This window comes from Hyla sarda, chromosome 2, assembly GCF_029499605.1.
Source record: "Hyla sarda isolate aHylSar1 chromosome 2, aHylSar1.hap1, whole genome shotgun sequence".
NCBI lineage: Eukaryota > Metazoa > Chordata > Amphibia > Anura > Hylidae > Hyla > Hyla sarda.
Window position 1 is genome coordinate 337670139 of NC_079190.1, and position 16871 is coordinate 337687009.

Consider the following 16871-nt stretch of genomic DNA (forward strand, 5'->3'; position numbering starts at 1 on the left):
CCCATATACCCCCAGGAAAGGCAGGGGGAGAGAGGCCGTCACTGCCCGCTTCTCTCCCCCTGCCTTTCCTGGGGTCTAGAGCCCTGCTGCCGGCCTTTCTCTCCCCCTGGCTATCGGCGCCGCTGCCCGTTCTGTCCCCCTGACTATCGGTGCCGGCGCCCCATTGCCGGCGCCGATAGCCAGGGGGAGAGAAGCGGCGCAGACAGCCAGGGGGAGAGAAGGGGCAGCGGCACCTATTGCCGGTGCCGCTGCCCCGTTGCCTCCCCCCAGCCCCGGTTGCATAATTACCTGTTGCCGGGGTCAGGTCCGCACTGCTTCAGGCCTCCGGAGTGCATCCCCTGCGTTGTTGCTATGCACTGCACGGCGCGGCGCACTGATGTCATGCGTCGCACCATGCAGAGCATAGCAACGAAGCAGGGGACGCACTCCGGAGGCCTGAAGCAGCGCGGACCCGACCCCGGCAACAGGTAATTATGCAACCGGGGATGGGGGGAGGCAACGGGGGCAGCGGCGCCGGCAATAGGTGCCGCTGCCCCTTCTCTCCCCCTGGCTGTCGGCACCGATAGTCAGGGGGACAGAACGGGCCGCGGCGCCGATAGCCAGGGGGAGAGAAGGGCCGGCAGCAGGGCTCTAGACCCCAGGAAAGGCAGGGGGAGAGAAGCGGGCAGCGACGGCCTCTCTCCACCTGCCTTTCCTTGGGGTGTATCGGCGTATAACACGCACATAGACTTTAGGCTAAAAATTTTAGCCTAAAAAGTGCGTGTTATACGCCGATAAATATGGTATATATTAGAGATATGTTGTAGTAGTACATAAGTACTACAACATATCAAAAAAAAAAAAAAAGGTCGGTGACAGTGCCCATTTAAAGTTTAGATTTTTAAGGGGAGCTGGAATTTCACCTTTTTTCTTTTGAGTCACCTGTACACCACCCTGTGTAAATGAGGGATATGTGGCCAAAAATAATGAAATTAAAAGGCTGCATGAACGATCCAGAATGATTGCAGCCCAGTCTTGTGAAGGCTTATTAAAGGGGTACTCCACTTCCCCAGCGTCCGAAACGTTTAGTTTAGAACGCTGGGTGCGGGGGGTCGTGATGTCATGGCCACGCCCCTTGTGATGTCACACCCCCCTCAATGCAAGTCTATGGGAGGGGGCGTGACTTCCGTCACGCCCCCTCCCATAGACTTGCATTGAGGGGGGGGGGGGTGACAAAACAACCCCCGCAGCCCCTACCCAGCATTCGGAACTAAATGTTCAGACACTAGGGCAGTGGAGTACGCCTTTAAACAACTGCCTATTAAAAGTGCCCTCTTTACACCCAATAAAATAGTGCCAAAGAGTGCCCCTATGTGGTCCAGGGAGTCAGTGGCTCTCCCCTCATTCCCAGTATTCAACAGTACAGACATACTATAGCAGACCATGAAACTACTCCAAGCATGCACCCATGAGACAAACTGCACATCTGCCCCAGGTATAGGCTACTATAACAAACTACGTGGACAAATCCACTTTATGTTTAAATAGGGGAGAGGGGTGTAAATTCTATGCTTCTACATTATTAGACGCATCCCTGTGACCACAGTTACTGTACCCAATCTAAAGACAGGGACGGTGTTATACTAAACACTTCTTCTAACACCGCCACCCGGAAGTTATCAGTTCCAGTTTCCCCCTCCAGCAGGAGGCGGATGGTTTGTCCAGCGGGAAGTTTTAAAGCCCTGCACTACGTGAGGGGCGGGGTGAGAGATTAGTGAATCTTGCTGCGCCTCATCTCCAGGTGAGCAGAGTGCGCGGGGCACACGAGCGGGATACCGCTAGCGAGCGATGCTTAGGGACTGTAAGCGGGCACATGGCGTAGGAGGAAGGGGTTAGAGAGGGGTGTACACACGGCGACTCACAGGGAAGTCTGTTTCTATCGCTTTAGTACGTCATGCGTTCGAGGCTCCTATTGAAGTGTCCGCGCAGCGCTGTATTCCTTCTAACCACCGCACGCTCCCCACAGTTTATGAACGGCTGCGTATCACGTGACTGATGCTGGTGAGGGCTTAACAGCTGATCCGCACTGCCTACTAGCATATGAGGCATTGGACCCTTCTGCAGACCTCGTGGCGCAACGGTAGCGCGTCTGACTCCAGATCAGAAGGCTGCGTGTTCGAATCACGTCGGGGTCAGTGTTTTATTATTACTTTATTTTTTTCTACATTCTGTACCTTGTTAGTAAAGGAGCTGATACTTGTCTCTATCATTTGTCAGAGGCTCGTGGTTGTTATTGAAGCAGTGTTTATCCTAATGTTCTTTGTGCTGTCTCCCATTCATAAACTAGATGACCTTGCTGTGCATGGGTTTGTCATATGACCCTGTCAGGTTGTAGTGAGGCCTAATAGACAGGACCAATAAGCTGGTAGAACCTGCAGACAACTGCGGCCCATGTAGTGTGCTGGTAGTGCTTCTGACCCCACAAGGTTGGGTGCACTTTCTTGCTTTGGTAGTTTTATTATAGCTATTTCATTTTGCACTAAAAGGGTTGTCTTCATTAACCCCTTAAATGGGCACTGTCACCAACTTTATTTTTTGATATGTTGTACTACAACATATCTGTAATATATTTTCATTTATTTTTTCATTTTCAGGGTGCTGCAGCCTGGCGTGATGTCACACCTGAATTCGGAACGATTGTGTCCGGGCAATCGGTCCTAATTCATTTACGCTCGCTCCCTGTCAATCAGGGGGCTGAACTTTTCACCTCCGGTTGTCTCCGGCAGGTGAGAAGTTCTGCTAAACCCCTTCGCGTTTAACGCCGCATTTATACGGCGGATAACGCAATACCTTTGCGCATTCCGCCGTATAAAGGCGGCGTTTATTACGGCACGCTCCCGCGGCGCTGATCGGGTTAATTTAGCTAAAGTCCCGGGGTGTCTGGCAGGAGACCACTCCCGCCCGACACCCCGGGATCCCATTTGATTAACCTGATCAGGTGTGCAGGGGCGGCGGGGGGGGGGGGTGTGACTGGTGCACGGCGATCCGGAGGTCCGGCAGTGGCGATCGCCACGCACCCGCCATCGCCGCTACCGGACCTCCGCCCACGTGTGGAAGTCCGGGGAGAGCGGGGCACAGCGGGGTGAGAAGTCCTTGCTTACGCGGTGGAGGATACTGCAGGCTGCGGAGGGATCTGACTGGCCGGTGAGTGATGCTTCAAATGTTGCAAAACTACAACTCCCAATGCCCAGACAGGCATTGGCTGTCTGGGCATGCTGGGAGTTGTAGTTTTGCAACATCTGGAGGACCACTGTTTGGAGACCACTGTGTAGTGGTCGCCAAACTGTGATCCTTTAAATGTTGCAAAACTACAACTCCCCGCATGCCCAGACAGCCAATTGCTGTCTAGGCATGCTGGGATTTGTAGCTTTGCAAAATCTGGAGGGCCACAGTTTGGAGATGAGTGTGCAGTAGTCTCTAAACTGTAGCCATCCAGATGTTGCAAAACTGCAAATCCCAGCATGCCCAAAGAGTCGTCTCGGCATGCTGGGAGTTGTAGTTGCGTACCTCCAGTGGGGCACAACGGGGTGAGAAGTCCTTGCTTACCCAGTGGCGGATCCTGCAGGCTGCGGAGGGATCTGACTGGCCGTGAGTGATGCTCCAGATGTTGCATAACTACATCTCCCAGCATGCCCTTCGGCAATCAGTACATGCTGGGAGTTGTAGTTTTGCAACAGCTGGAGGCACCCTGGTTGGAAAATACTGAATTAGGTAACAGAACCTAACTGAAGGTTTTCCAACCAGTGTGCCTCCAGCTGTTGCAAAAGTAGATTTGAATGTACCCTAAAAACACTACACTAACACATAATATAGAGTAAAACACTACAAATACACCCCCTTACACTGTTCCCCCCCCCCCCCAATAAAAATTAAAAAAACTATCATACGGCAGTGTTTCCAAAACAGAGCCTCCAGCTGTTGCAAAACAATAATTCCCAGCATTTCCGGACAGCCACTGACTGTCCAGGCATGCTGGGAGTTTAGCAACAGCTGGAAGCACCCTGTTTGGGAATCACTGGCATAGAATACCCTTATGTCCACCCCTATGCAATCCCTAATTTAGTCCTCAAATGCGCATGGCGCTCTCTCACTTCGGAGCCCTGTCGTATTTCAAGGAAACAGTTTAGGGCCACACATGGGGGTATTTCCGTACTCGGGAGAAATTACACTACAAATTTTGGGGGGCTTTTTCTCCTTTTACCCCTTATGAAAAGGAAAAGTTGGGGGCTACAACAGCATGATAGTGTAAAAAAAAAATAAAAAATTTACACTAACATTCTGGTGTTGCCCCATACTTTTTATTTTCACAAGTGTTAAAAGGGAAAAAAGACCCCCAAAATTTGTAACGCAATTTCTCCCGAGTACGGAAATACCCCATATGTGGGCGTAAAATGCTCTGCGGGTGCACAACAAGGCTCAGGAGTGAGAGCACACTATGTACATTTGAAGCCTAAATTGGTGATTTGCACAGGGGTGGCTGATTTTACAGAGGTTCTGACAGAATACTCACATGTGACCCCATTTTGGAAACTACACCTCACAGAACGTGACAAGGGGTATAGTGAGCCTTAACACCCCACAGGTGTTACGTTTAAAGTTTGAAGGGAAAGTGAAGAAAAACACTTATTCACAAAAATACTGGTGTTGCCCTAAATTTTTCATTTTCACAAGGGAAAATAGGAAAAAGCCCCCCAAAATTTGTAACCCCATTTCTTCTGAGTAAGAACATACCCCATATGTGGATGTAAAGTGACCTGCTGGAGAACTACAATGCTCAGAAGAGAAGGAGAGCGCCATTGGGATTTTGGAGAGAAAATTTGTCCGGAATTCAAGGCCACGTGTGTTTACAAAGTCCCCATAGTGCCAGAACAATGGACACATGTGACCCCATTTTGGAAACTACACCCCTCACGGAATGTAATAAGGGGTGCAGTGAGCATTTACACCCCACAGGTGTCTGACAGTTATTTGGAACAGTGGTACGTGAAAATGAACAATTTTATTTTTCGTTTGCACAGCCCACTGTTCCAAGGATCTGTAGAACGCCAGTGGGGTGTAAATGCTCACTGCACCCCTTATTAAATTCTGTGGGGGTGTAGTTTCCAAAATGGGGTCACATGTGGGGTGGTCCACTGTTCTATCATTACACGGGGGGGGGCTGTGTAAATGCACATGGCCCCCGACTTCTATTCCAACCAAATTCTCTCTCCATAAGCTCAATGGCGCTCCTTCTCTTCTGAGCATTGTAATACGCCAGCAGAGCACTTTTAGTCCACACATGGGGTATTTCCATACTCAGAAGAAATGGGGTTACAAATTTTGGGGGGCATTTTCTCCTATTACCCCTTGTAGAAATGTAAAATTTGGGGGGAAAAAACTGCATTTTAGTGAGAAAAAAATAAAAATGTATTTACACATCCAAATTTAACTAAAAGTCGTCAAACACCTGTGGGGTGTTAAGGCTCATTGGACCCCTTGTTATGTTCCCTGAGGGGTGTAGTTTCCAAAATAGTATGCCATGTGAGGGGTTTCTCGCTGTCCTGGCACCATAGGGGCTTCCTAAATGTGACATGCCCCCCAAAAACCATTTCAGAAAAATTCACTCTCCAAAATCCTATTGTCGCTCCTTCCCTTCTGAGCCCTCTAGTGCACCCACAGAACACTTCACATACACATATGAGGTATTTCCTTACTCAAGAGAAATTGGGTTACAAATTTTAGGAAGATTTTTCTTTTACCCCTTGTAAAAATTCAAAAACTGGGTCTACAAGAACATGCGAGTGGAAAAATGAAGATTTTTAATTTTCTCCTTCACTTTGCTGCTATTCCTGTGAAACACCTAAAGGGTTAACACACTTACTGAATGTCATTTTGAATACTTTGAGGGGTGCAGTTTTTATAATGGGGTCATTTATGGGGTATTTTTAATATGAAGGCCCTTCAAATCCACTTCAAAACTGAACTGGTCCCTGAAAAATTCAGATTTTGTGAAAAATTGGAAAATTGCTGCTGATCTTTGAAGCCCTCTGATGTCTTCCAAAAGTAAAAACATGTCAACTTTATGATGCCAACATAAAGTAGACATATTGTATATGTGAATCAATATATAATTTATTTGGGATGTCCATTTTCCTTATAAGCAGAGAGTTTCAAAGTTAAAAAAAATGCAAAATTTTCAAATTTTTCATGACATTTTGGAATTTTTCACCAAGAAATTATGCAAGTATCGACAAAATTTTACCACTAACATAAAGTAGAATATGTCACGAAAAAACGGTCTTGGAATCAGAATGAAAGGTAAAAGCATCTGAGTTATTAATGCCTAACCCCTTAAGGACTCAGGGTTTTTCCGTTTTTGCACTTTCGTTTTTTCCTCCTTACCTTTTAAAAATCATAACCCTTTCAATTTTCCACCTAAAAATCCATATGATGGCTTATTTTTTGCGTCGCCAATTCTACTTTGCAGTGACATTAGTCATTTTACCAAAGAATTCACGGTGAAACGGGAAAAAAAATCATTGTGTGACAAAATCGAAGAAAAAACGCAATTTTGTCATTTTGGGGGCTTCCGTTTCTACGCAGTGCATATTTCGGTAAAAATGACACCTTATCATTATTCTGTAGGTCCATACGGTTAAAATGATACCCTACTTATATAGGTTTGATTTTGTCGTACTTCTGGAAAAATCATAACTACATGCAGGAAAATGTATACGTTTAAAAATGTCATCTTCTGAACCCTATAACTTTTATTTTTCCACGTACAGGGCGGTATGAGGGCAAATTTTTTGCGCTGTGATCTGAAGTTTTTATCGGTATGATTTTTGTTTTAATCGGACTTTTTGATCTTTTTGGTCACTTTTTATACCATTAAAAAATGAATAAAAAGTGAAGCTTTTTTGGACTTTGGAATTTTTTTGCGCGTACGCCATTGACCGTGCGGTTTAGTTAATGATATATTTTTATAGTTCGGACATTTACGCACGCGGCGATACCACATATGTTTATTTTTATTTACGGTTTTATTTTTTTTATCAGAAAAGGGGGATGATTTAAACTTTTATTAAAGGTTAAATGACCTTTATTAACACTTTTCTTACTTTTCTTTTTGCAGTGTTATAGGTCCCATAGGGACCTATAACACTGCACACACTGATCTCTCATGCTGATCACTGGCGTGTATTAACCCGCCTGTGATCAGTGTTATCGGCGCTTGACTGCTCCTGCCTGGATCTCAGGCACGGAGCAGTGATTTGTCGATCGGACACCGAGGAGGCAGGTAAGGGCCCTCCCGGTGTCCTGTAAGCTGTTCAGGACGCCGCGATTTCACCGAGGCGGTCCCGAACAGCCAGACTGACTAGCCGGGATAGTTTCACTTTCACTTTAGACGCGGCGGTCAGCTTTGACCGCCGCTTCTAAAGGGTTAATACTGCACATTGCCGCGATCGGCGATGTGTGGTATTAGAAGCGGGTCCCGGCTGTTGATGAGCGCCGGGACTGACGCGATGTGATGCTGGGTCGCAGCGCGACCCCGCTTCATATCGTGGGAGCCGGCGCAGGACGTAAATAAACATCCTGCGTCGTTAAGGGGTTAAAGTGACAGTGGTCAGATTTGCAAAAAAGGCCTGCGTCCTTAAGGTGAAAATGAGCAGAGCGATTCTGAGATTTGTTTTTTTCGTGACATATTGTACTTTATATAAGTGGTGCATTTTTGATGACACATGCAGCATTTGTTGTGAAAAACTGGAAAATGTATATTTTCATTTTTTTATAGTGTACAGTGTGTGGTAAAAGTGATGTTATATTTATTCTGTGGGTCGGTACGATTATGGTGATACCCATTTTATATAGCTTTCTATGTTCTTTTTCCTTTTCTGACCAAAATTATTTTTCCAACAGCCGTAACTTTTTTATATTTTGTCCGACACCATTGAGTAAGGGCTTATTTTTTTGCGGAATGAGCTGTACTTTTTATTGGTATCATTCTTGTGCTATGTGCTACCTTTTTGATCTTTTTTTTTTATTCTGCGATTTGTACCAAAATTGGCAAATTTTGCGCTTCTTTTTATTTATTTTTATTTATTTTACTTTTTTACGGCGTTCACCGTGCGGGATAATTTACATTATAGTTTTATAATACACCATTACGGACGTGGCAATACCTATTATGTATATGATTTGTGTTTTTTGATTTATTTATTTTTGGTGATAATACAGGGCTTTTATTGGGAAAGGGGTACTTTTTTATTTTATTTTTTTTACACTTCATACTTTTATTGAAGAAGTTTATATTTTAGTTTTTTCCAGTTTTTACAGGTTATTCTATGCTGCAAAACATTTGTACTGCAGCACAGTATAACCTGATGAGCTGCACACACTACAGCCTGTTCGATCCAGCCTCTGGCTGGATCTCACAGGCTTCCGTAGCAGGCATACACGAGGTCATGATCTGACCTCCTGCTGCCATAGCAACCAACGGCGACCCACGATCGTATCACGGCGCGGCCGTTGGCGTACAGGGGAGAGCGCTTCCCCTGTCAACACCATAGATGCCATGATCAGGATTGATCACGGCATCTAGTTGGTTAATGCTGCTGGCATGATCGCAGCTGCAGCGGGACTCCGGCTGTGATTGACAGCCTGGTCCCGCCGCTGATCTCCTGCGCTGCCAGTGCCGGAGATTGCTAGGACGTATGCATACTTCCAATTGTGCAAACGTGTCGGATGCTTCGATGTATGCATACGTCCTGTAGGGGGAAGATATTAAAGAGTACTCTGGTGGAAAACCTTTTATTTTTTTTTTTTTTTTTGTCTTTATAACTAAACTGGTGCCAGAAAGATAAACAGATTAGTAAATTACTTCTATTAAAAATGTTTTACCCTTCCTGTACTTTTTAGCAACTGTATGCTACTGAGGAAATTTTGTTCTTTTGAATTTCTTTTTTGTCTTGTCCACAGTGCTCTCTGCTGACACCTCTGTCCGTGTCAGGAACTGTCCAGAGCAGCATTGGTTTGCTATGGGGATTTTCTCCTCCTCCGGACAGTTCCGGATACGGGCATCAGTTGTCAGCAGAGAGCACTGTGGACAAGACAAAAAAAAATAAAAAAATCAAAAAGAACAGAATTTCCTGTTGCATACAGCTGCTAAAAAGTACTGGAAGGGTAAAGATTTTTTAATAGAAGTCCTTTACACATCTGTTAACTTTCTGGCACCAGTTCATTAAAAAAGTGTTCCACCGGAGTCCCCCTCTAAGTATATCTGCGCCTTTTATCATTCTTTGGGCATGTTCACAAAGAACGCTAAAAAGCGTTTTCCCAGGCTTTTAGGTATGATCATGGGGCAGGTAATAGGTGGATAAGGGCACATTCACACTACAGAACTTTTGAGAGGAGAAATTCAGCTCAAATTCTGTTGAACAATTCCCACTTTCTTCAACAGGACTCTGCTGCCCCACTAACTCCACCGAATTTTTCAAATTCTGGACTGTGACAAAAGAATGAACATGTTCGTTTGATAAAATCTGCTGGTATATGCATTGCAGTTAGGGGTGACCGTGCATGTCTGAGCAGTCTTGGTGCCGACTGAATCCGTCATCTCTTGCTGTGCACAGAATGTCTTTCTGGAATTTCTCCGTGCGGACATTCCTTAGTGTGAATACGCTCTGAAAAAGAAAAACTGCCTATAACTCAACCACTCAACCTGGATTGCACAGTGGATGTGCCTCAGTGGAATATCAGTACACATGACCCTGGCGCCAATCAGGGGCCCGAGCAGGCACACTCACTATCGTGAGCACTCAGGCCAGTGATTGGCTGCAGCGCCCTGTGTACAGGGTTACGAGGGTACTTTCACTGTGCAGTACAGAGCAGCAGTGGCGCGGAAGCAAACATAAGGTTCTTGTACATGATGCTGACTGTGGAGCTTAACCGCCCCATACATGACAGGTGCCAGCCGCCATCAGCAGCTGACGCTCAGTCATTGACTGGCATTAGAGATCACTCTGATGCTGGACATCCCCGAAGTTAAAAATAAATAAAATTTATCACCACAGGAGGAAATATTCCAGTTAATAAAATAAAGTTATTGATCCCAAAATGTGAACACCATAAATGTAAAAATAAAAGAATTTCCTTGAAAGCCTGCTGTTCAGGTCATGCTCCCCCACAAAGTGCTCTGCCATACAGTTCATGGGCCGCTCTCTGTGGCCTACCAAGCCAATCTCTCCTCTTTTGTAGCGGATTGTTGTATACATATCGCTTTCAATCTCTGTACTGTATTTTTCGCCGTATAAGACGCACTTTTTCTTCCCCAAAACTGGGGGGAAAAAGTCGGTGCGTCTTATACGGCGAATACACCCCTATCGCGGTCCCTGCGGCCATTAACGGCCGGGACCCGCGGCTAATACAGGACATCACCGATCGCGGTGATGCCCTGTATTAACCCTTCAGATGCGGCGATCAAAGCTGACCGCCGCATCTGAAGGGAAAGTGACACTAACCCGGCTGTTCGGGACCACGGCGATTTCACCACGGCGGTCCCGAACAGCCCGACTGAATAGCCGGGTTAGTGCTTACAGGACATCGGGAGGGACCTTACCTGCCTCCTCGGTGTCTTCTCCATTCAGGCATCCCCTGTATGGCCAGCGCTCTCCTTCCTCGTCATGACGTCGCGTGCGTAACGGCGTGATGGCGGCGACGGAGAGCGAGGATACCCGGCCGGCAGCAGAGACGTTCCGGAGCGACGGGGACACGGCGACAGCGATGGAGCGACATCCAGGGCAGCGGTGACGGGTCCGGAGCGGCGGGGACACGTGAGTATTACCTCCTATGCAGTGGTCTTCAATCTGCGGACCTCCAGATGTTGCAAAACTACAACTCCCAGCATGCCCGGACAGCCAACGGCTGTCCGGGCATGCTGGGAGTTGTAGTTTTGCAACATCTGGAGGTCTGCAGGTTGAAGACCACTATTGGGTTCAAAATCTTTTTTTTTAGATTTTGCACCTATAAATTGGGTGCGTCTTATACGCCGGTGCGTCCTATAGGACGAAAAATACGGTAAATTTGGATCACATTTCCTCATGTCTTTTCCTTTTAACCTGATAATTTGATAGTCTCTCTTGTCCTGTGCCCTACCTACGTTTTGTTTTGGGTAATCCCTATGTACTTTTTTTTTTTCCCCCTACCTGCCAGCTCTCCTCAAGGTGTGGTGCACTCCATACCTCACCTTTTCTGCAACCTCTCTCTCCCACATGGTGTGGCAACCATGCAGTCACTGCCATCTTGGAGCCCCATATCTGTAATGCCAGCTAAGGATCACATGACATCCTTAAAGGGGTACTTAAGTGGAAAACTTTTTTTTTTTTTTTAAATCAACTGGTGCAAGAAAGTTACAGATTTGTAAATTACTTCTATTAAAAAAATCTTAATCCTTCTAGTACTTATTAGCTGCTGAATAATACAGAGGGAATTATTTTCTTTTCGGAACACAGAGCTCTCTGCTGACATCTCTGTCCATTTTAAGAACTGTCCAAGTAGAAGAAAATCCCCATAGCAGACATATGATGTTCTGGACATTTCCTAAAATGGACAGAGATGTCAGCAGAGAGCACTGTGTTCCAAAAAGAAAACCATTTCCTCTGTAGTATTCAGCATCTAATAAGTGCAAGAAGGTTTACAATTTTTTAATAGAAGTAATTTACAAATCTGTTTAACTTTCTGGCACCAGTTGATTAAAGTTTTCCACTGGAGTACCCCTTTAATTGCACCTTACATAAATCCTTCCCAGGATTACTGCTCTTTCTAATTTCCTTGGCTGTAACTGCAGCTATATGTACTAGACATGGAGGAGGTAAAAATGATTTCTTATTTTCCTAACTTGCCTGAAAGGCATGCCCAGAGGTCATACCCACTGTGATCAGATAGATGGCACAACCCCTTTAAGGTGTCACAATAAAAATGTGGAATGTCAATTACCTTTTAAGGAGTATTCCTTTCTTCAACATCAATGTCATATCTTTGCAGTAAAGTTACCGTGTTTCTCCGAAAATAAGACCGGGTCTTATATTAATTTTAGTCACAAAAAACACACTAGGGCTTATTTATTTATAGTATGTACATTGAACAACATACATTGTCCCCCCCCCCCCCCCCCCCCGCCGGTTTATCAGCCCAGCGTTGCACCCCACATCGGTGGACTAATCGTACCGTATGTCACCCGCGAGCGCTACTTCTACGCTGCACTGTACTCTGTATTCCTGTGCCCGGGCTGCAAATATTAAAAAACTTTAACTTGCCTTCGTCCTCCGTTCCCCCGTTGCTAAGGAACCGGCATCACTGTTCTCCGCTGCTTCCTGGTGTTGGGACCTCTCAGAGCCTTCAGCCTATCACCGGCCGTAGCGATGTCCCGCCTCTGCCGATGATAGGCTGAGCCCACTGTCATGTAAGAAGCAGACACCAGAATTTGAATTTCCGTGCCAGATGTTTCCGGCACAGAAATTCTGCTATGTGAACAGCGCAGCAGAATTCCATTGAATTCAATGGGACTCTGCTACAGAATTCGGCATGGAAATTCAATTGTGTGAGCAAGTTACCATATTATACATTTGTCAGTATTAGTGTCGGTAAGGGGCTAAGGATTCAATGGATAGTAACGTTGAAAGTTTACTCCTAGGTCCTAGATTTTATCAGAAAATAATTTTTTTTATCTGTGTGGCAGATCTATGGGAGAGATTTATCAAAACTTGTATAGAGAAAGGCTGGTGCAGTTGCCCATAACAACCAATCAGATTGCTGCTTTTTTTATTTATTTATTTTTTTTTTTTTGAGAGAATCTAATAGGTTGTTATATCCAACTGAACCACTTTTCCTCAACACAGGTTTTGATAAATCTCCCCCCTATGTGTTTATGGATAGAACAAATAGAAAATATAAAACAAATACCTCAAAAGAAAAATTCTATCCTTGTTTCCTCCTACAGCAGACTGCACGACCGATTATCGGTTTGGACTATATTCACCATTTTGGACATTATCTGTATCGGCAATTACCTTGCTGATAATCCGATAATGCACCGCCCCGGCCAAAGACCGCCGCTGCCTCCCCCATCCCTGGTCTTATAATTACCTGTTCCCGCGGTCCACGCTACTTCTGGCTCCTGCGGCGTCCTGTGTTACGCTGTACGCTGCGCAATGTCGAGTGACGTCCTCAACGTGACGTCACCATCAGTGCGCAAAGTGACAGCTCAGGAGGACTCCGCCGGAGCCAGAAGTAGCACGGACCCCGGGAACAGGTAATTATAAAACCGGGGATGGGGGAGGCAATGGGGCATCGGCGGTCTCTGGCCGGTGTGGTGGTGGTGGTGGGGGGTCGGTCGGCGGTGTCGGTGATAGGACTCAGGAGGACCCAAGGACAGGCAGGGGGAGAGAAGCTGGGGGGGGGGGGGGGGGTTGTAGATAAGTAGCCGAAAACTTATCCCTAAGTTATCGGCTCTAACCTCCACAGGGTATTGGTATCTGCCCTAAAAAAAAAATCGATATCGGGCGATCCCTAGCTCATACCATGTTTTTTTTTTTTTTCTTAGGCCGGGTTCACACCACGTTTTGTTAATATGGGCACTGAGTCAGGCTCCCGTACCCCAGCCAGACCCGGCCCGCATCTCATTCATTTAAATGAGCCAACCGAATCAGTTCTTACTCCGGTCGGCTCATTTTTGCCCCATATCTGGAGTCACTATCTGACTCCGGTCGGCTCATTCAAATAAATGAGATGCGGGCCGCGTCCGGTCCCCGTATTAACAAAATGTGGTGTGGAACCAGCCTAAGACTGAGAGGAGAGTGCTACGGCTTAAGATGTGGTTTGGTGGTACAGATTCAAAATCTGAGCTCTGTACTACCCCTGTTTATAACATGAACAGAGTGTTTCCTGAACCCAAGCAGCCAAGGAGGAAAAGTTTGTTTTAATCTTCCTAGTTTCGCAATAAGCATAAATATTATAAGCATAAATATTTTTTTTGTTTCGCCAGCCATAAAAATAAAAAATGATGCCAAGGTGAACAGAAAGAATGGGAAAAAAAATCACATTCTTGGATTGAACATGGTACAAAAGAGAATTTTTTTTTACCTTTCTGTAAAATGTCTTAAACTTTCAGTCCCCTATTCAACAAAAGGCACAATTTACTGAAAGGTCTATGGATACAAACTATTACACCAATCCCTCTTAGGCCATGTTCACACATCCGGAATGTCTGCACAGAAAATCTCTTTGCGGACATTCAGGAGACCGCACGGGAATGTGCCTTCTCATAGATGGATATGCATTCCATGTGGAGTCCACAGAAAGAATGAACAGGTTCATTCTTGTTGCGGACACGGAAATTCCGCAGTGTGCACAGCAGAATCCTGTTGAATACAGTGGAACTCTGCTGATCCGGAATCTCCGGCAGAATTCTGCACAGAAATTCTGGACGTGTGAACATGACCTTACAGAGAGGCGCTCAGGGCATTATTGTTAAATTCAGAACCTCTAAACAGGTCTGTGACGGACAGTTGATTCAAGATGACATCCTTAAAATCAAGCGGTCCTGAGGTATGACCTAAAGCTTTGACAACTGAGATTATTCCAGATCTAGACTTGCCTTCAAACCAATATGGATGAGGAAAATGTGTTTTAACCCCTTAAGGACGCAACCCTTTTTCATCTTAAAGGGGTACTCCGGTGCTTAAACATCTTATCCCCTATCCAAAGGATAGGGGATAAGATGCCTGATTGCAGGGGTCCTGCCGCTGGGGACCCCCGTGATCTTGCATGCGGCACTCTGTTTGTAATCAGTCCCGGGAGCGTGTTCGCTCCGGGTCTGATTACTGTCTATCACGGTGACGTGTGACGTCACGCCTCCGCCCCCATGTGACCTCATGCTCCGCCCCTCAATGCAAATCTATGGGAGGGAGCGTGACAGCTATCACACCCCCTCCCATAGGCTTGCATTGAGGGGCAGAGTGTGACCTCACACGGGGGCGGAGGCGTGACGTCGCATGAAGTCGGCCCTGTGGTCGCCGCTAATCAGACCCAGAGCGAACACGCTCCGGGGACTGATTACAAACGGGGTGCCGTGTGCAAGATCACAGGGGTCCCCAGCGGCGGGACTCCTGCGGTCAGGCATCTTATCCCCTATTCTTTGGATAGGGGATAAGATGTTTAAGTACTGGAGTACCCCTTTAAGGACAGAGCCCTTTTTCGCAATTCTGACCACCGTTGCTTTACGAATTAAAGGAGTTCTCGAAGGTAAAACTTCTAACCCCCGGTGTGCCCGGGATGTAAAACTATACATAATAAACTTTCACTTACCAGCCTACGATCCCCCGTTGTTCCGATATCGCCGTCCCGGTCTCTTCCACTTCCTGCGGTTCGGTGACTTCACTCTGCGCTCAGCCTATCAGCGGCCACAGCAATGTCCCGTCGCGGCCGCTGATAGGCTGAGCGCTGAGTGAAGTCACTGACCGGCAGGAAGAGGAAGCTGACAGGGACCGGAGCACAGGCGGTGATATCGGAACAACTGGGGATCATAGGCAGGTAAGTGGAAGTTCATTATGTATAGTTTTACAGCCTGGGGGATAAAAGATTTCAGTTGGAGAACTCCTTTAATAACTTAAACGCTTTTACCGAATATTCTGATTCTGAGATTGTTTTTTCGTGAGATATTCTACTTTATTTTGGTGGTTAATTCTTGGCGTTACTTGCATCATTTTTTGGTGAAAAATCCCCAAATTTCATGAAAATTTTACATTTTTCTAACAGATGTTACAGAACTACACCTCCCAGCATGCCTGGGCAGTCTAGGCACGCTGAGAGTTGTAGTTTGGCAACATCTGGAGGGCTACCGTTACAGGGCTACTGTAACAGTGGTCTCCAAACTGTGACCCTCCAGATGTTGCAAAACTACAACTCCCAGCATGCCCAGACAGCCTTTGGCTGTCTGGGCATGCTGGGAGTTGCAGTTTGGCCTTCCTAGTGGTTGCCACAGTAAAGATCACTTTACTTTCACTTTCATTGGCAACCCACTGTACTGCGCTGCCATTGGTCAGAATCAGTTCTGACCAATGGCAGGGGATAGGAGGAGATCGCAGCACTGCGACCTCGCTCCTAGCCCTCAGGATGATCGGGACTGTCGCTGACAGCTCAAATCATCCCAATTTTCTGGGTGATCATGTCACCGGAGACCCGATCAGCCCGGAATAGCAGAAAATCGCATGTCTGAATTGACATGTGATTTTCTGCGATCGCCGACATGGGGGCGGGGGGGGTCTCGGGACCCCCCTGGGCGATGTGCCGGGATGCCTGCTGAATGACTAGCGGCGGGGACCGGAATTCCCACGGGCGTATGCATACGCCCCAAGTCCTTAAGGACTCTGGATGCAGGGCGTATGCATATGCCCGGCATCCTGAAGAGGTTAAACAAAGTACATTAGAAAGTTTTTTTTATTTTTTATTTACCATAAGGAGTGCAATAGCAAAAATTAGTTTTAATCAGTGCCCATGTAAATAAAAGTAATATACAAATCTGTTTAAATTTCTGGCACTAGTTGATGTAAAAAAAAAAAATTTACACTGGAGTACTCCTTTAAACTGTCAATGTTTGGAAAATCATGACTTCTTTCTACTATATTTCATGCATGCCTGAGATTTCATATGAAAGTCACCCTTTTTTTTTTTTTTTTTGCAAGCTCTTGGTTTGTGCACAAAAAGGTGTAACTTTTTTTGTTCTTTTACACCAGCTGCACCAGTTAGGCATGGCCTAATCACACAACAAATTTACTAGAATATCTGCATGAGAGGTA

At 46.1% G+C, this 16871-nt stretch overlaps 1 protein-coding gene and 1 non-coding gene across 6 annotated transcripts in view; both read left to right on the forward strand.

The window, feature by feature from the left end:
• Positions 1-1430: 1430 nt before the first annotated feature.
• The window catches only part of LEMD1 (LEM domain containing 1), a 108400-nt gene continuing 92959 nt past the window's right edge, over positions 1431-16871 (forward strand). For 3 of the 5 annotated variants that reach the window (XM_056558063.1, XM_056558066.1, XM_056558067.1), the window contains exon 1: positions 1431-1474. In XM_056558063.1, the coding sequence (XP_056414038.1) occupies positions 1448-1474 (27 nt within the window). In that variant the 5' untranslated portion in view covers positions 1431-1447. Of the gene's footprint in view, positions 1475-1622; positions 1781-1801; positions 2171-16871 lie in introns of those variants that run through there. The other 2 variants (XM_056558064.1, XM_056558065.1) reach the window with 2 other exon arrangements.
• TRNAW-CCA (transfer RNA tryptophan (anticodon CCA)) lies at positions 2103-2174 on the forward strand. The gene has a single exon. It is a non-coding gene; the product is annotated as a tRNA-Trp (tRNA).